The sequence below is a fragment of the Echinops telfairi genome, unplaced genomic scaffold (assembly GCF_000313985.2).
Source record: "Echinops telfairi isolate 266 unplaced genomic scaffold, ASM31398v2 ScPeMD7_70;HRSCAF=299, whole genome shotgun sequence".
NCBI classification, from domain to species: Eukaryota; Metazoa; Chordata; class Mammalia; order Afrosoricida; family Tenrecidae; genus Echinops; species Echinops telfairi.
Window position 1 is genome coordinate 61,655,449 of NW_022103968.1, and position 18,677 is coordinate 61,674,125.

At 58.0% G+C, this 18,677-nt stretch overlaps 1 protein-coding gene across 1 annotated transcript in view; it reads left to right on the plus strand.

The window, feature by feature from the left end:
- Positions 1–18,677, plus strand: part of COL13A1 (collagen type XIII alpha 1 chain) — a 96,950-nt gene that overhangs the window by 23,172 nt on the left and 55,101 nt on the right. The window contains exons 9-15 of the mRNA XM_045291306.1: positions 2,904–2,930; positions 3,018–3,044; positions 3,769–3,795; positions 6,364–6,429; positions 11,053–11,160; positions 13,179–13,205; positions 13,978–14,013. Of these exons, the coding sequence (XP_045147241.1) occupies positions 2,904–2,930; positions 3,018–3,044; positions 3,769–3,795; positions 6,364–6,429; positions 11,053–11,160; positions 13,179–13,205; positions 13,978–14,013 (318 nt within the window). The remainder of the gene's footprint in view (positions 1–2,903; positions 2,931–3,017; positions 3,045–3,768; positions 3,796–6,363; positions 6,430–11,052; positions 11,161–13,178; positions 13,206–13,977; positions 14,014–18,677) is intronic.

Sequence of the window (18,677 nt, forward strand, 5' to 3'; positions counted from 1 at the left end):
CGGCGGGCGCGAGTTCTACCCTGCCTTATAGCATAGCCATGGGTCAGAATCGACCCGATGGCAGTGAGTTTATTTTGGGGATTTGGATTTAAAATGTGCTGGGCACTGGGCCAGATACTAAGGAGGCGGCAGACGTGGCCATCCTGTAGCTCCCCGTCCAGTTGGAAAGACAAACATTTCACTAACCACACAGATAATCAGCAAATTGCCTTTGTGATCAGTTCTGTGAAAAGGTGTGTTAGGGCTACCCTTGAGATACTCAGCACCACAGCTAACTTCTGGCCAAGGGTCAGGATGACTTTGTTGAGAAAGAGGCTTTGGAACTGGGACCTGAAGCACGGGGATTTAACCACGAGACAGTGGAAAGGGAGTGTGCAAAAGAACAGCGTGTGCAAAGGCCCTGGGGGCAGCAGGGGGTAAACCTGGCATTGAAATCCAGGTTTCCCGGCAGACGGTCAGACATCATAACTGCCGCCACTGCCGATCCATTTCTTGATGCCCCAGCACTGACCTGGGGAGCATGGTGCATCTCGTGAAATCGCGAGGACCATGGCAGCATGGCAACTGCCATGGCATCGTAGTCACAGCACCCTAAGGGGGTGGATGCCAGGAGCATCTCACCAGTTGCCTCCTGGGAGAGAGGCCTGGCCCCGGCTCTCCAGTCATCACCAGGCTGTCCATGAGGCACTGTCCTGGATCACTGTGGATGCCATTCACTCACCATATTCATCAAGACCCTGGGCAGAGCGGGATCAAGTCACTGCGGCCCGTTAGTTTTCCTGGAGGGATTCTCATATGTGGATCACCAGGCCTTTCTTCCTAGTCTAGAAACACTATTGGTCATAGATGATTGTAGGTATTTTGCAGCATGGGGACTCAAGGCGCAGAACCATGATGTTAATTGCCCAAAGCCTCACAAGCTCTACGTAACAGAACTGGGACCCCAAACCCTTTGTTGCAGGAAAGGCATTTTTATGGGGTCTTCTTAGGGCCTCCCCCTCTGGCCCACCTGGACTCAGCCCCACCCCACTTATGCCCCGAACCTCCCCTGTCAGTTTGGAGCCCAAGTCCATCCGAGGTCCCCACTAGGCCTCATCCTCATCCATCAACGTGTGACAGACCACAGAGCCATCAGGCTCCTGATTAGCTTGGCCTGGGGTCCCCTGTGCTATTAATTCCACGCTGCTGCCTGCTTACCAGCTGTCCAACTCCCCAAATGGTCTCACCTCTGCCAGGCATTTGCTCCTAGGGACCTGGGGCTCCCACTGTTGCACACTCCCATCTGTGTCCTTGCCTGTCAAAGGGGACCCTGGGCCCTGGGCCCTGCCGCAAGAACCTGCAGCAGGTGCCGAGAGGATGGTATCCACTCCCTTCAAGGTGATTCCTTCTCACAGCTGACCTGTAGGACACAGTAGACCAGCCCCTCCATGTGTCCAAGACTACACATCTCTTCTGCAGGAGACACCTCAGAGGATATAAACCAAAAAAAACCCCACTGCCATCAAGCCGACTCTAAATTATACTGAGCCTGTATAGCGTTTCCCCGGCGGTAAATCGTAATAACAGACCACCTCACATTTCTTCCTGGGAATGGCTAGTGGAGTTGAACTACTGACCTAGCAGTTGGCAGCCCATTGCCTAACCCACAGGAGTCTCCAGACTCCTATCAGAAGATAATAATGATGAACCATATTCTGCTAACTTGACAGTAAGCTCCTGGCCTGTCAGATGGGCCAGGCTGCCACAGATCACCCCAAAGGTCATTTGTCCCCTTGTGACAAAGCTCTGGGTATTGCCCAGTTGATCCAGTTGGCGAGTCAAGGGCAAGAAAGAGGCTCTCTTCCTTAGGACAGTCCACCCATGGGTTCCTGGGCTCTTCTGGCCCCAAAGAGACCTCAGACCCCAGATGGGCTGCTGGTCCAGCAGTTGGTGGTAGAGCCGGTCTGAAAGCTCAGCCCCATGTCCAGAGCGCAGGAGGTAGAAAGAAGCAGCTGGCCTTGGAGGTCAGGCGCGTTGGGTTCACATCTCGTGTGGACACTCGCTGGGTGCAGGGCCTGGTCTGGCCACCTGGGAGATGGAGCCCACTACAGCCCTTTCCCCAGGGAGCCTGCCTGGAAGGACAAGGCATCCTTCCCCCTGCCCTTCACACCAGCCATCCGGCTCCCCTCGCCTCCCCAGTGCCAGCCTCGGAAGTCGGGCTCCTAAGAGCACAGGTCAGACCTGGTCCTCGGAGAATAAGAGTTGTTGGCATGAATCCTAGACTCCTTTCTCAGCCCTGGAAGCGCGACAGGACAGCCTTTAAAGAATCCTCCGTCCAAACCAAACGTGCTGCCTTTTAGTGCGGCACGGTGGCCTCACACATGACAGTGTCGCACTTCCGCATAGGGTTGGGGATGTTACTCGTACTCCCTGGAGGTGCCCAGAGCACGATTTACGTACGTTCTCAACTTCCTGCTTCCTCTACTCTGTCAAAGCTTTCTTCCACACACCCAGTGTCTGAAGCCCTGCCCACTCCCCACTGTACCTCAGTGGGCCTCCTGCTGTGTGTGTGTGTGTGTGTGTGTGTGTGTGTGTGCGTGCGCGCGCGCGCTCTGAGAGGAGACGGATGAGTGAGGCCGGGTCCTCAAGACAGCCAGATGCAGCCCTTGTCCGCAGCAGGACGGAGAGGGCTGCTGGGAGAACAGCTGTCCTCCACCTCACCCCCACGGACATGTCTGTTCAGCAGAGGGAGGGCTGAGGGGGGCTGCCTAAGGCCAGGCCACCTAAATCTCAGACACAGGAAGACCAACCTCAGGATTCCAGAAAGTACCTGGAAGCCCCAGGTTCTAGACCAGTCCCGCCCCCGCCCCTTCCTGCACCACTGCTTCTGCCTACCCCTGACCTGCGTGCTTCCTTCCCTGCAGGGTCTGATGGGCCCCCGAGGACAGCCGGTTGGTACCTCTTCCTGGAGATGCTTGGGTGGGGGTGGGGGGTCCTTAGACTCCAGCTTTCTAACTCTCCTCTCGGACTCTTCACAGGGACCCCAAGGACAAAAGGGAGAAAAGGTAAGCTCCGTGAGGTTTCCCAGAATCCCCATGTTCAGGAAGCAGCCTCCCAACAGGTCAACAAGGGTTCATGGTGTGGCTTTCTCAGCAGAGCCCTTGGTTCCCAGAGATCCTGTGAGGTGTCACCTGGGACAGGGCCAGATGTGGAGCACTCTGGCTGATGCTCAGGAGGGGTCAGGGGAGCTGCCCCGAGAGCTGGGCTCTACAACTCCTCTCTCTGCCCATCCCCCACTCGACACCACCACAGTGGCTGCTAGCCCCCCTCCCTTGCCTCCAGGGTATTTAAGTAGACCCTGGCTTGACTCCAACTGCACTTCCTCTGTCTTGTTAAATTTCAGATAAAGATTCTGCTGGGCTTGGCCCGGAGTGCATGGGACAGGGCGGGACACCTCCAGCTCAGGCAGGCATCCCTGTTCCCACCCAGAGGCTCCTGTTGGGTGTGCCTGCCTAGAAGTGGAACTTCCCAGGAAAATCCACCCCCCACCCACCCCCAACTGGGTCTGGAGCAGAACTCCTGACTCCCACCCTCATGGCCAATGGCGTATGATGGGCCTGTCCCAGGCGCCAAGGACCACCTGGAAGCAGGCCCTGGGGGTCTTCTTCCTGCCACCAGGCAGGAGAAAGCGGGGGCAGGTTACCTTCTCCAGGCGGGGAGCAGAGCTGGGCTGGCAGGTAATGAGCCCAGGTGAAGTGCCAACCAGTGTCTCCTTCCTCCCTTCCCCAGGGCCAGTGTGGAGAGCACCCGCACCGGGTAAGTGGCCCCCTGAGACAGGCCCTTTGCTGCACCCCTGGGCTCAGCCCCTTCCCAGGGTCCCCAGCACCTCATGGAGCTTGGCGCAAGCAGGTTCCACAATAGGCCAGAGAGCGGGTTGCAGGTGGGGGGCGGGCTAGCTGACGCATCGGGCTGTCTCCCAGGAGGGTGCCTGTGGCCCCCCTGCCTGTGAGTCTGGGTGCACCTGCCCCTGGCAATCTCGAGCTCCCGGTTCTGAGGGCGTGTGCTTGAGGGCGGGTCTCCATGCACTGCCCTCCCCTATGTGGCTCAAGTGAGTCTGTGTGCCGGACTGGCAACTGTGGGTCTGTGTCTAGCTGCCCGCCCTGCCAACAGGAGGTACTTGGGCTTAGTCATTGGTGGAGGCAGCCGCCCGGGGCTGACGCTGGAGACTGGAGTCAGAATCAAGTCTCTTTTGTTGCCTCTTTAAGAATAGAGGGAGCCTTCTCCAGTTGTAGGAGGAGGGCCCTGAGAGCAGAGGTGACCTCTTTCCATACCCGCACCTTTTCCTTCCCCCACCCCAACATACAGAGGCCAAAAGGCTGCTGTCAGACTCTTCTGACTTGCCCATCACCACCTTGGGGTAGGGGAGGGCAAAGATGTGTGTGGCTCCACCCAGAACCCCTTAAACTGCGACCAGAAATTTCCTCCTGTTCTGCAGCCTCAGTCCTATCGAGAGAATGGACGTCTTCTGGTGTCCCTCTCTGTCCTGGGCCACATTTGTGCCCAGAGACACACACGCAATGGGCCTCCCTGGGGGTGGTCACAAACCAGGAAGACCGGGCTCCCAGGGTTTGACACCAACCTGGGGTTCCTGGGCCAAGGCGAGGCCTTGGCGAGCCTGGCAGGCAGGGTGCTGGGATGGGGGTGAGGTCACTCCTGAGGTGGGCGGGGTCAGGCCTGAGCAGGGACATCGGCCTGCTGGTGGCAGCAGCTCTGACAAAGCCTGTCTGTCGATGGCATGTCCCCCAGGGCCGTGGGGCCCTGGGGTTCCAGCCAGCCTCGCCCCACTACAATAATAGGAGGTCAGCTGTGAGGATTTGGCACGATGGGCTCGCAGGGAGATAGCCTCCCTGGCACGGGGCCATTCCAACTGCACACACTCGGCTGTGTGTCATCCGGCCCGGGGGGCCGGGGGCCAGGGACCAGGTGGGGGGCAGAGGAGGGAAACATTGCCCCCAGCCCAAGACAAGAAGCGAAGCAGGAGGACCGGACTCCAGGAGGCCCCTGGGCAGCCTGGGGAACAAGCCCAGTGGGGGTGAGAGTGGGGGTGGGGGCAGTTGATTGACAAAAGCAGGGCGGAGGGGGGGGCCGAGGGGGGGGAGTGGGGTGGGGCAGTGTTCCTGCGGGCATGTGTGTGGCGGCTGTCTCCAGGATCCAGCATCCAGCCACAGGGGAGGGTCAGCGGTGGGAAGAGCCCCTGGGCCAGCTGTGCTGTAGGCACTGACTCTCCTGTTGCCCTGTCTCTGCCACCACCACCCCCTCCCCAAACCAGGAGCCCCCAAGCAGCACCCTAGCAGCTCTGCGCTCCAACCTGATAATTACCCTGAAGGTTTGTCGGCTCTGCGTGGGCTTTGGGCCCCCAATGCTGAGAGCTGCCTGGACCCCGACGCCCAACATTGCACCTCTCCTGCCCTAGCAGTGGGGCAGGGCGGTCCCCGTGGCTCTGCTTATAGCTGGGCTGGGAAGGCTACCTTCTGTCCCATCCTGGGACCAGGGACCCGGTAGGGGTTAAGACACTTTCAAAGGTGTGGTAGGTAACACCTGCTCTGTTTTCACTTCAATGCTGGCCTCCCCGGCTCCCTCCATTTCAAAGGCTAGAGGAATGGGACGCAGCTGCAATTTCCAGACATGACAGTCACATTCGATGGTGGGGTTGAAAGCTACCTCCCTCCCCGCTAATAAGCGGTTGAGCATTTGACGGCATCTTTGCTCAGCCTTCCAAGTACCCCCCCCCACCACCACCACTGGGCCCAGCCCCTTGAGAGCACACCTCCCCCCACGGGCTGGGGCCCCAGGAGCCGGGCCTGCCACACCCTGCTCATCCTCCCCAGGTGGGCTGGCACCAGCCCTACTGGCAGAACCAAAACCAGGGCTGGCCTGGCTTCAAGTGCCAATTTAGCTGGCCCTGTGGCTGGCTCCCCAAGCCAGAGCCCCTGCACCCACCAACCTCCACCCAGAAATCTCAGCTCCCCGATGCGGGTGGGCGGGGCCAGCAGTGCAATGTTGGGCTGGGGGTCAAGGGGGCTCTTGGGCCCAGCGTGGCCACTCTCCCAGTCAGGCGGGGCTGCTGGCAGACCCCTGGGCCCCAGCCTGGAGGTGTGGGCGGAGGGCCACTGCTCCGCTCCCTCTCCTCCTGGGGAGGAGCCTGGTGGGAGTGCTCCTCCCCCTCCTCCTCCAGGCTCACGCTCACTGGCTAATCTCTCTTCTCTCTCCCTCTCCCCCCACCCCTCTCTGCAACCCTGCCTTCCTGGCGACTTTCGGCACCTTCTGACCACCTGTGATCTTTGGCCTCTGCCCTCTGGCCTTCCAACTCATCTTTCTCCTCAGCTGCTGCCTCTCCTCAATTCAGTGCGGCTGGCTCCACCCCCTGTCATAAAAAGGCGGACCTTCCAGGTAGACACCGGCGTTTGCCCCTAGGTGGCTCGGCTTTCCCGGCTTTCCCGAGGGGGTCCCCAGGCCTCGGGTCCTTGGCAGCCCCGCTGGGGCTATAGACAGACGAAACCTGACCTGCTCTCTGGTTAGGTTGCATCGAATTAGACAGAAACCAACCCAGCGGTGCTGTAGACGTGGAAGTCCTGCAGAGCCCAGCGCCCCACCATGGTCATTACCACTCATAACCACCAGCAGCCTTTATTGCCAGGAGAGCGAGTCACACGATTTACATGCCTGGTTTCATTAGTCAGCTCTCAGCAGTTGTAGGCATTGTGTGCCACCCACAAGGTCAGATATTCAAACCCACCAGCTGCAACATGGTAGAAAAACAAGGCTACCTGGTACCATGAAGATGTACCACCTCAGGAACCCTTTAGAGGGTTGTTATGAGTCAGAATCAGCTCTATGGCAGTGGGGGGCGGTCCTTTACAGATGAGGCAATCATGACTCAGAGAGGGTAGGTGGACTACCCGAGGTCACACAGCCTGTAAACTACAGCACAGGCTGTAGTTCTCTCTCTCTCTATTCTCTCTCTCACATCGCTGGTGGTATCGTGGTCACACGGTGGCCTGCTAGCCCACGGTCAGCAGTTCCAAACCAAAAGTCACTCCTTGGGAGAAAGACAGGGGGTTTCTACTCCTATAAAGAGTGACAGTCTCAGAAACTCACCAGGGCTCTACCCTGTCCTATGAGTCAGCATCCACCTGATGGCAGGGAGCTTGGTGTTTTGGGTTCTCTGTCTCTTACTTGCTGTGTGATTTGGGGGTGAGGACTTGGCCTCTCTGGGCCTTTGGAGCCTGAGGACCATTAGAGTACCTCCACAGGGCCGCCATAGTGGAGCACTTATGGCCACCTGTCTGTGGAGCGCCGAGGACAGGACCTGGCACGGTGTCAGTCCTATCCCAGGGATCATGTTCGTGGCCATTGTTGCTATCATGCATGTTTGGAGAGGAGGAGCTTGAGGCTCAGAGAAGTGCGCTGGTTTGTCCAAAGTCAAACAAATAGAAAGAATCAAAGTTGGAACTGGCAGCCGGGGCTCCTGGCCCCCACAGCCAGGACCCTCCTGGTTCAACATCCACTCTGTGCACTGAGAAGTACAGGATTGGGCCCTACTTTGAAGACACTTAGCATCGAATCCTTTGTCACATGAATGTGAGGAAGAAGGGGACTTGCAGAAGGAATGTAGTCCCCAACCAGCAAGTGTCACTGTTCTGAGCAAAAGCTTGCATGCTCTGTCCAGCTAGGACGGCCGGGAGGACAGGCTTGTGAAGAGCAAGCAGCCTTCCCCCTCGTGCTCAGGAGATCTTCCCAAACTGGCCGTGCCTCTGGGAGTCCTGTGACGGTCTCTGGAGGGTGGCCATGGGGCCGTGGGGCCACTGTCTAGAATGGACAAGTAGAAGCCCAGAGGCCTGCCATCCAGGCATCCGACCGAACACGACTGAAAGTCATGCCCATCAACAGCTAAAAATACCGAGGGAGGCGTAATGCACGTGTGACCTGAGCCCATGGGCCGTACACCCTGTCACCACGGTCAAATCCTCGAGAGCCTCCGGACACTCTGTCCCCACTGCCACCAGCCCCACCCTGCCAGCCAGCCCCCGGGAGTGCTGGCAGTCAGTGCCCATGCGTGCCGGGACTCCGGCAGCTACCTTGTGATGGCAGTCATACTAGCTGCCCTTGCTGGGCCCCAGGCCATGTCACCCTCACACCAGGCACCACACCCCGTTGCCAGGGAATCTGTTTGGAGTCCTGGTGACATGTGTGTCGGGTAGAACTGAGCTCCTTGGAGCGCCCATGGCTTTCCCCTTCCACAAGCAGACCACCAGGCATTTCTTCTGAGGGACGTCTGGTTGGATGCAAACTGCCAACTGTGTGGTCAGTAGCCCAGGACTTACCCAGGGGCCTTTTTAGGCCACCCTGGGTACCCCTGTAGCCACTGGATAGATGGAGACACTGAGAAAGGCCCATCCAGATTCCATCCAGGTCCCGGCCTTTTGCTCCTCCTTTCCCAAGCACACAGGCTGGAAAGACCAGGGTCATCTGCGCTGCCTGGACCTGGTTTCCACGGGAGAGTGGGGCGAGGCCCGGGCCCAGACTCAGCCTGGAGAGGAAGGCATTTGCGTTGTTGGTCTTCTGGGGCCATAACGAAGCAAGTCTATTTCCTATCAATAAACCGGTATTGATTTTACAGGCTCTGCAAGGCACTTACACGGTGTGTTTGCACTAGTTAAAAGAGGAACGTTTATATGGGATGCGGTGTGCTTACCAGATGGTGATGGGGTTCTTTCCCCAAGCGCAGCAAGCTGCGCTGGGAGAGCTTTTTGCTGGGGTCTTGTTGGAAGAACGGGAGCTGAGTGTGGCATTCTGGGCGTGGGCCCTCATCCTGCCCGGAATTCTCCCTTGACCATGGTCAGGGAGTTCAACTTCTCTGAGCCTCTGCACCCTCTTCTGTCGAATAGCACTTGGGTTGCTATGAAGAGTCTAGAAGTTCAAGGTCAGGAAGGGCCTGGCACTTGGTTTCAGGCAAGTCTGCGGACCCGTGAATTGTAGCTGGTGGTGGCTGTCAGGCTGGCTGCCTTCCACTCTTGGCAAGCCTGTGTGTGCCCAGGCGACTGTGCCCTGTGGGATTTTCAAGTCTCTGATCGTCAGAAGCACAGATGGCCAGGCTTGTCTTCCGAGGTACTTCTGGGTGAGCTCAGACCAAAAGTCTTGAGGCTAATCATTGACCACTTAACTGGGTGCACCACCCAAGGGCTCCTCCCTGTGAATTACCCCTTTTCCAAAAATACAGAAGCCCTAGCAAGACACTGATGTTGGGGAGTCTTAGGCTGTGAGACAACTCCAGGGGCAGGTTCCGGTTAAAAGAAGTTTATGCCAGTGCCCTCCTGAAGGCGAGGTTCTCAGTCAGCATCCCTGGTTCAGGAGAGCAGCCACCGTGAACGGCCCCTGGGCTCATCAACAGCCAGCTCATCAAAGCTAGGTGGTGGAGGCGGGCAGGCCTGCAGGCAGGGGCCCTACCAGTGTGATGTCTGCCGTGGTTCCTCCAAGGTGGGCACACTGAGCCCTAACCCACATTTCCAGAGGGTGCCACAGGACGAGGCTCAGGCCCCCCTGAGTGTCACTACAGGGTGCTGTCACCTCAGAGTGTCCCAAGAGATAGTGGGAGCAGACATTGCTAGAATCCCAAGTTTCTCTTTCTGTAGTGCGTGCTCCTGTTTGCCCTGCCGTGTCCCACTACAGAGCTTCCATCTGCTCCCTTTACCCCCCAGGAAGCAGAGAGCTGAGGGTAGGCTGGCACCCCAGGACCTGCCTCCCCTGCACCCCAGCATAGAGCCCTGCCACGTTGTTCTGCTTGGTCCCATCCACAGGATTGACCCCTTCAAAGAGGTCACTTAGATACTAACTCTTTGACAATTCAAAGAATGACCAAAGTGGGTTTTCATCTACCTAGATCTGGAAAGGTGTTCCCGGCTGGTACAAATGGTTAATGTGCTAAGCCACTAACCACAGAGCTGGAGATTCAAGCCCATGCAGGGGAGCCCCGGAAGAAAGGTTGGGTGATCATCCAAGAACTCAACCTTTGAAACACCCATGGCTCACAGTTCTACGCAGACACGCCTGGGGTACCATGAGTCAGAATCAGCATCCTTTAGCAACTGCTAAAGGATCTTCCTAAAGGAACTCAGTGCTGCCCCTACCTGGCTGGACTCTCGGTCACTTCTGGGCACAGGCCCAGTGACAAAGGCTGGTCTCTGAACCACTGGGTGGGAGTCAGGACAGGGGGTGAGAATAATAATAGCAACTGCATACAGGCCCCAAAAACACTTGAGTTTCAAAACACTTTCAGCCAAGCTAATTGCTCTCTGAAGCCAAGCAGCTCACATAAAAGACAGAGCAGACCACATATGTGAAAGGGTAGGGAGGGTGGGGACTGAGGCCCTGTCTGATGGGGCACCCACAACTCAGACCCACCCGGCTGACTGCAGGCCCAGAAGAAACCAGGGGGCCTAGATCCTACGGAAGTCACCATCTCTTGCCCAATTGTTTAGTGAGACCAGGAAAATGTTGTGCCCTCTGACCCCAGGACTTTGTTTTATCCTCTGGCAAGATCATCCACGGCGGCAAGTTGCCGAGACAAGAAGCCCACGCTCAGCTGTGGCTGGGAGGCCAAGCCTTAGAGCGATGACGGGCCTGCCACACAGAGAGTTGGCAAAGGCAGGCCCCACCTCAGCTGGCCGAGACTGGACTCAGACCACTTGACCTGGCTGGTACCAGGTCTGTGGTTGGGCTGCAGTCACTCCTCACTGGCCTCTGCCCCTGCTGCCACAGCCGGGCTCTGGGCACGGTGCCAGCCTCTCTGTGAAAGAAGCCCTCTCTGGAAGCCCCACCTCTTGGGGTCCCGCTGTCTTGGCTCGCTCCTCACTGCCACCAGCACTTGCATGTAGTCACCACCCTCCAACGATCCCGTCTCATCCCCACAGTCACCACAGCCACAGCGGGCCTTCACTGGGTGCACGGCACTGGGCGGGCACTGCCCTGGGCTCCGGGGGTCCTCTCGCTAATGCGTGTCTTCACGAACCTCAGGGTGAGCAGGGCCAGGCCGGCATCCAAGGCCCCCCAGGCCCCCCAGGCCCTCCTGGACCGATTGGACCTCTGGGGCACCCAGGACTGCCAGGGCCCATGGGGCCACCCGTAAGTACCCCTTTCCTCTACCTATTGCCTCCCAACCTGAAAGACCTGTCGCCCAAATTCTCGGAAAGCACCCAACACTTGAGTAACCCACAGGAACCCAGGTCCCTGCCGAGTGGCAGAAAGACCACCGTGGCGGGGGGTGCTCATCGTGGAAAGCAGCCCTGGGCCCATATGCCCTGAGCATCTGTCCTCAGCTCTGCTCAGGGCACTCACCAGCCGGTGGCCCTTCCCCAGGCTCCGTAGAGAGGAGCGTGGAGAGGATGTCCCCAGGCCTCCTTTTGAGAGCTCTCGCCTGACCCCCAGGCTAGGAACACCTGGGTCGGGGGCACTGGGTTCTGAAGGAGGTAGGCAAGGTGGCATCTGAGCGCCTGCATCCCTCCCTCCCCAACACGCCTCGCCTAGTCACAGGGTCTAAATCTTCCTGCAAGCTCTTCCCAGGACCCCGAGAGCGGGCCTGGGCGCCCTTCCCTGGGTTGCTAGATGAGATCGTGGCAAAAATAGAAAGGAAGCGGAATTTAGTGGAAGGAACCAAACCAAGCTGGGAAAACCAAAAAGAGTTTAAAACACATTTTATTTTTGCTGATCACCCTCACTCAAACCATGGGCTTTTCCCTCCCTGAACCACACCTAGGGGGTTTGCTCTGTTAAGTGTGTATAGCAAAAAGAACATCAGAACGCATGTTCCTTTTTTTTTTTCAAGTTTTAAAAAAGATCTTCTTATTTTAGAGACATTTTAGGTTTACAGAAAAGGTGTGAAGGGCATGCATGGCTACGATTTACACACACCTGCAGGGTTTCCTGTTGGCATCTGTGGTACTGTGGTTTCAGTAGGAAGCGCTGGTAGCAGAGTGGGTAGTGCATTGGGCTGCTAACTGCAAGGTCAGCAGTTCGAAACCACCAGCTGCTCTGATAGAGAAAGATGAGACTTTCTATCCAGTGAAGACTTAGCGTCTCGGCAACCCACAAAGGCAGCTCTACCCCGTCCTACTGGGTTGCTCTGAACCACCTGGAGGGCAGAGAGCATGGTTTGGGTGAATCTCGTTTCGGTTCCGTGGAGGAAACCAATTAGCCACTGAAGTCCCTGATTCACCAGAGGTGTCCCTCTGTGCTGTACAGTCTACGGACTTCGGCAGATGCTTAATGCCATGTGTTCGCTTGAGATCATAGCATACAGGGCCACTTCACAGCCCTAAGAATGCCCCGTGGGAGAATGTTTTCAAAACCAATTATAACAGAGCAAACTTGGACCCCTCGGTTTCTCCAGTGCCGGCTGCTGCCCAGCCCTACACCCAGCACCTGTGGTGGGTGGCACCCACCCTCTCTGTCTTCTCTTTTAAGTTCCAGCAGGCAGACCCCCTGCTGCCCACACAGTTCCCACCGCATGCAGCCCGGTCGCATCGCTGCCCCAGCCTGGGCAGAAGGGCCCCAGCAGGAGCCTGAGGAGACTGAGGGCTTTTCCGCAGACAGCCAGGGCTCAGGGTGGAAAAACCCTGAAGGGTTTCTTCAGGAGGAGTCCCACGTGGGAAGTGGGTGGGTGGGGCTCTAAGCCAAACCACACTGTCAACTGACCATGATGCCGCTGACCTATTTTTCAGTGGCCAAGCCCAGGGGAGACACCCACGGCTCCCGTGTGGCTCACGAGGACCCCGCCTGTGCCCACGGTTCCTCCATGGTTTCCAGGCACCCTTCCATGCCCGTTGGTTCTCTATAGGGAGCCGCCCGCTCGCCCACTATGGGGGGTTCCTCTTGCCTCCACGTCAGCCCCGCTGCTGCTGCTGCTGCTGCTGCTGCTGAGCATCAGGTTGAGGGCTGGCCTTTTGGTGCAGAGCAGAGCTGCTCTGAAGGTCTCAGGCTGTGCATTGTCAAGCTGCAGATTGCCAGGGGCCCCTGGGCGGGTTCAGTCTGCAACCTTTCAGCTCATGGTCCCGAGCTTAACCACGTGCCGCCCAGAGACTCCCTCAGCATGGCTATTGCCAACCATTCACGAGTGCAAGCCTCACCCTGTTGTTCTTCCGCAGGGCTTACCTGGGCCTCCTGGAACTAAGGTAAGGGCCCCTGGGGGTGTCGTGCGGAGGGGGTGAGAGCGTTCCCTGCAGAAGGGAGGTGGCGGCGGGCACGAAGGGCTGCTGAGGTGTGGGGATCTCAGCTCAGAGATGGATAAAGCTTGGCTGGTTTCCCAAACTTTGCCGGCTTCTGAGCCAGAGCTACGGCTGGTGTGAAAAGAGAAGGGAACTGGAAGCTCAAGGCTGATGGGCAAGGCATTGCCACAGTGTCCTCGCAAGACATATTTCTTATGGTGTCAGGATGGGGAGGCTCCTCTGGGGTCATCCGGTCCCTGGTGAAACCTTACCCAGAGTCCACAGCAACACACAGGCTCCTCCTTTGAAGCTCAGGAGCCTGGGGCCCTGGGGAAGAGAAGCTGCAAAGGACAGATCCTGCCCAAGCATTTGATAAATGGACACGGAGCCCTGGGGGAAGGGACATGTCCAAGGTCAGACAGAGAGACGGTCAGTCGTGGGACCAAAACTGAAACTCAGATCTCCTGGGCCAAGTTGGCCCTCCCCCTCTGCCTTCTTCTGTCCCCGAGAAGCGGGAGCTTGTTTTGAGCACAGCAGTCTGTTGGCATTGGAGGGTTCGAGGCAGGCTGGAGATGGGCTGAGGAACCAGGGTTCGAGGCAGGCTGGAGATGGGCTAAGAGATCAGGAGGGCTTATAGTTTCTCGGAGGATGGGGGACACCGGGAGGGCAAAGGGGACAGCACAAGGGGAAGTTTGGCATTGAGGAAGTCCCTCTAATGATCTTTCCTTTGTCCCTCCAGGGAGATCCTGGAATCCAGGGCTACCATGGCCGGAAGGTAAGGAGCTGGGGAGAGGACCCAGCTGCCCCTAATGGTCACCAAGAAGGGCTTCACGGGTGGGGGTTTGATGATTCACAGTATATTTTGGTGCACACACGACTCAGTGTGAACCTCACATAATTGGTCCACGTGCAGTTCCTATCTTCACTTTGAGGGTGAGGAGTGCCGAGGCAGTCGGGCCTTGGGTAAGTCAGGGGCATAACTGATAGCCCACAGATCCAGAAAGGGTGGCCCGCGCTGGGCAGAGCTCCATTCTGAAGCTGGTAGGAATGTGGAGGGGTCTCTGCCCAGACTTCTGCACGGAGAGCTCTGGTAAAGCAGGCCATACAGAACATGCTCAGAGCGCAGTGCTGGGGGGCTACAGGGAGCAGAGAGGCTCATCTCTGGTTGGGGGACCTTGGGGCATCTTCTGGAAGAAGCTACGGGTGAGCTCGGCCCTGCTGGTGAAGAATGGTGGGTGCATTGGTTATCCATTGCTGTGTAACCCCCAACCCCCCACCCCCAAACATACTGAGTTACAATGCTGACTTCTTTGTGGGTGGTTTTGTTGGTCTGGCAGGGGCTCACATAGGCCATTGCATCACGTGATCTGTGCAGAGCCTGGAGGAGCCCAGAGGGCCTCATGCATGGGTTGGGTGGTTGGGGCTGGCTGTGGGTTGGGGTGCCTTCCTGCTCTCTGTGGCCTCTAGACGCCAGGAAGCTGGACAGGCTTCCTTAGAGCGTGGCGGGCCCAGGGCACAAGCCTTATTCGGGTGCCCATTCACATCCATTTTTGTTTGTGCTGTGTTGGCTGCAGCAAGACCAGCCCAGCAAAGCCATGGGCGCCAGCCGCCTGCGATGGCTGCGTCTCGGTGCAAGTGGGCCACAGGTGTGTGGTTTGTCAGCCAGGAACTGTGAAGGCAGATGGCATTTCAGGTAGAAAAGCGGTTGGGGCAGAGGCCCAGAGGGTGGTCACTGGAAATGGCTATGCCAGGACGAGTGGCCGCCACATTGATTCCTACTCAGGGTGACCCCGGTGTGTCCAAGGAGCACTGGGCTCCACAGGGCTTTGGTTTGTACCTCACGGGGTACCAAGGGTCCCCCAACCCTTGTCTGTTGGCTTGTGTGATGAATTGATTTGGGGAGGGTTATGCATTTACATAGTGCATTCCCTTCTTCCTGAACAGTGGCTACGCGTCGCATTCTCCGTCAGGCTGGGGGTTCTGTTCCCCTTCATGCAGCAGCCCTGCCCCACCCTTTGCCTCCTCAGTTTTGTCTGCGAGTTAACACTGGCCCTCGGGTCTCAGACAGAAGATGACTTAAAGGGACACTGTCTTCGCAGGTGGCCTGTTCATTTTATTATTGGGGCTGACAGTTGACCGCCAGGAGTGGGTGGAGTTCCAAGAGTAAAGGGTATCACAGGACATAATCTCGGGGGAGTGGCGGTGATGGTGGGGTTGTCCTGTAGTCTCTGTCCGCTCAGGAAGTTAGGGCTTTTTTAAAAAAAAAAGAATTTGATCTGAGACTCTCCACTGTGTTCCTGGTTGGAACAGGTGTTTGTGATGTGAGGCTCCATCTAGTGCTTCTGGTCTCAGGATGGGTGACACCCCAGAGAGTTTCCAATGGCTGCTTTTTTGAAAATGGATTTTCAGGTTCTTCCAAGATACCCCTGGGTGGGCTTGAACCCCCAACCTTTTGGTCCTCAACAGAGCGAGTTAATCCTTTGTGCCACCCAGGGACTCTGCAGTGATTATAAAGATTCAGTGAGTGGGCGTGCTGGTTCAGAAGCCTCCAGGGTTCCCAAGGCTGTGCGCCTTGCACAGAAGCCAACTGCCACATCTTTCTCCCACACATCAGTGGGGTGGGCTCAAACCGCCCACCCTGTGCTCAACAGCTGAGTGCCCGTGCTCCTCCACACTCCCTACCATCACAGAAGGACCAGTATGATAACAGTCATCACTCACTGGCCCCCAACCCCGACAGACAGACTAGTAGTCTATAGTTAACAAGCAGGGAAGCTGAGGCATCCAGGGTCCCGGGGCTCATAAGTGGCAGAGCAGGAATTCAAGTCCAAGTGTGGGCCGCTCTGGAGTCCAAGCCTCCTATGATCCTGCCTGCTAAAGGAGCCCCTCCCGTACCCCAATCCTGGCTTGGGGGATCAAGGAAGGAGGCAGGGGAGACAGACCCCAGCAAGACCGAGAGGCAGGGGGCGGGGAGTGTGGGGGACAGGCAAGGTGGAGGCTTGGAAGGGATTCGGTCACTCGCTGTAATCAGGCAGCCGCCATCACCACGATGTTTTATGGGAGCCTGGCGGTACCGCATGGCAGAGCTAAGACATCTTTAATTAGTTCTGCCTAAACTGAGAAGCCTGTATCATGTCAGGGAGTGGAAATTATAGCCCCGGGGTTGCTCCAGTCCACTCCCACAGACTCACCATGTTTACTACCTCCCGGTGTGGCAGAGGCTAGGTTTCCTATTAGCAGGCAGCTTTGTGCTTCCCAGCTGTAAAGATGTGGCAGGGCCAGCAGAAGCCCTGGGGGGTCACGGCCGTGCCCAGGCTGGGCGTCTACTCCAGGGTGGACATCTGTTCCCTAGGGCCAGCCAAGAGCCTGTTGCATCCAGGGAGGGGCCTGTGTGGCTTTGAGGCTGTGATCCGGTGGGCGAGGGCTGCAGTGTTTTGCTGGTAGCAGGGCTGGTCCGGGGGTGGGGGTGAGGGTGCGATGAGGTCCGAATTGTGGGGAGAGCTGCATGGAGTCCCAGAGAAAGCCAGCATGCTCCTCCGGGCAGAGCAGGGAGCCAGGGAGTTTGCCCTGGGGCAAGGAGCACTGGCATGGGGAGGCGGGAGCAATCCTTTTACACAACTGAGAGTGGGCTGGGGCAGATGGAGCCTCACACAGAAAGGGCATTTACAGCTCGGTAAGAGAGAGCAAGCTCCCTGTCCCTAGAGGTGTTCAAGGAGAGGCTGGTAGGTGCTTGTCTCGGATGCATTAAGAGGCTCTTCTGTATCAGATAGAAGACTGGATCCAAATCCCTTCCAGCATCGTAGGGACACACACCCCCACCATTGGTGAGGGGTTGTTTTCTGGGAAGCCTGGCCTCCTGGAGTTGTCCAGCCCTCTCCACCCACACACCAGGCCTGTCAGCTTGTCACCACTGTTGGGGCACAGGAGGGACCCAGGGACTCCTCCCTACCCCTCCTCCCTCTGCCAGGCCACCGCAGAGAGGTCTTGGACGGTCTGCCAGGTGTCGTCTGAGCATCCTCCCTACCCCTCCTCCCTCTGCCAGGCCACCGCAGAGAGGTCTTGGACGGTCTGCCAGGTGTCGTCTGAGCATGGGAGACTCCCAAGAAGCTGGGAGACGAGCAGAGATCAGAGAGGATGCAACACTGCCCCCCTTCCCCGGGGCGGCACCAGAGACAAGGCAGCCCACCACTAGCCTTGCAGGAGCGAGCCCATGTGGGCATCAGGGCAGGGCGTATTTAGGGCATTCCTACAGGAAAAGGAAGGCCTTTAATCACAAGGAGTCAGGAGACATGGCCTGGAGAGGCAAGGACTGAGTTATAAGTCAGCAGGGATGCTTGTCCCAGGAAACTGCCTGGGGCATGGCCAGGAGGGCCAGGAGGGCCAGTCGGAGACCACCACTGTGGAGAGGCTGGGGGAGAGGCACAGGAAGGAGTGGAACTCGGAAGAATTAGCGTGGATGCTGGGGCTGCACGTGGTGGAAGCCACAAAGCGATGTATGTGAGGGACACTTTGAATTGAGACAAGGACATCCGCTGCCCTCCGTAGCTGGGGTGGAAGAACTCGGGGAGCTGCTCCACTGGTGCTTCAGGGCTCGGGGAGCAGCTGCCTGGGCCCAGCCCCTGGCTCTCCTGCAGGAGGCTGCCCCCCAGCTCTGGGTGGACTGGACTCCCAGCAAACACGTTTCTGGACACGATTTATTTCATCAGCCAGCGTCACTGCCACCCCCTGTCAGCTGGTCCAGGCCTGGCATTCTCATCAAGGCCAGCCCACAGGGTGGGCTTCTCCCCCTGGCCCCACCCAGGACCAGGGGCCCCCATGTGGCCCCACACCCACCCAGGGCTGCCCCTCCTGCCTAGACCCTGCCAGCATCGTGCACCTGGTGGGTACCTAGCTGATCAGATGCATGGCTGGGACGCCTTTAAATACCTTGTGAGAGGTAACGTGTGTTTAAAACACGACAGCGTTGGCTCTCCTCTGAGAGGCTTGGCTGGCTGGGCCGGAAGCCTCGGGGCTGTATGACTGGCCTGTGGTCCCGGCCAGAGGAGGACACAGCAGAGCTCTTGTGGCTCGGGGGTCTCCCCGTGAACTGGACCTCCCCCACCCAGGAGGTCCAGGGGGGCCTGTGGTTGATGGCAGAACCCTGGAGTCAGCTGATGCCCTCCCGCCCATCTTTCCTCCTCCTCCTCAGGCCATGCTGGCCCTGTTCCTTGCCCCGTCCTCCATCCTCCTGAGAAAGGACAGGAGAATCCAGCCTGTGAGTTCGGGCAGGGGTCCACAACACCCTCTCATCACCACTCTCTCATGTGACGGGTGGCGGGCCGGGCTTGGGACCTGTGTTGTCTTACCCCCAGTCGGCAGGTGAGTTGCAGTTCAGGGACCCTTTCCCTTGAGGTCTGCAGGTAGGGTGTAACAAGAGTGTAAACCTGGGCGTTCAACACC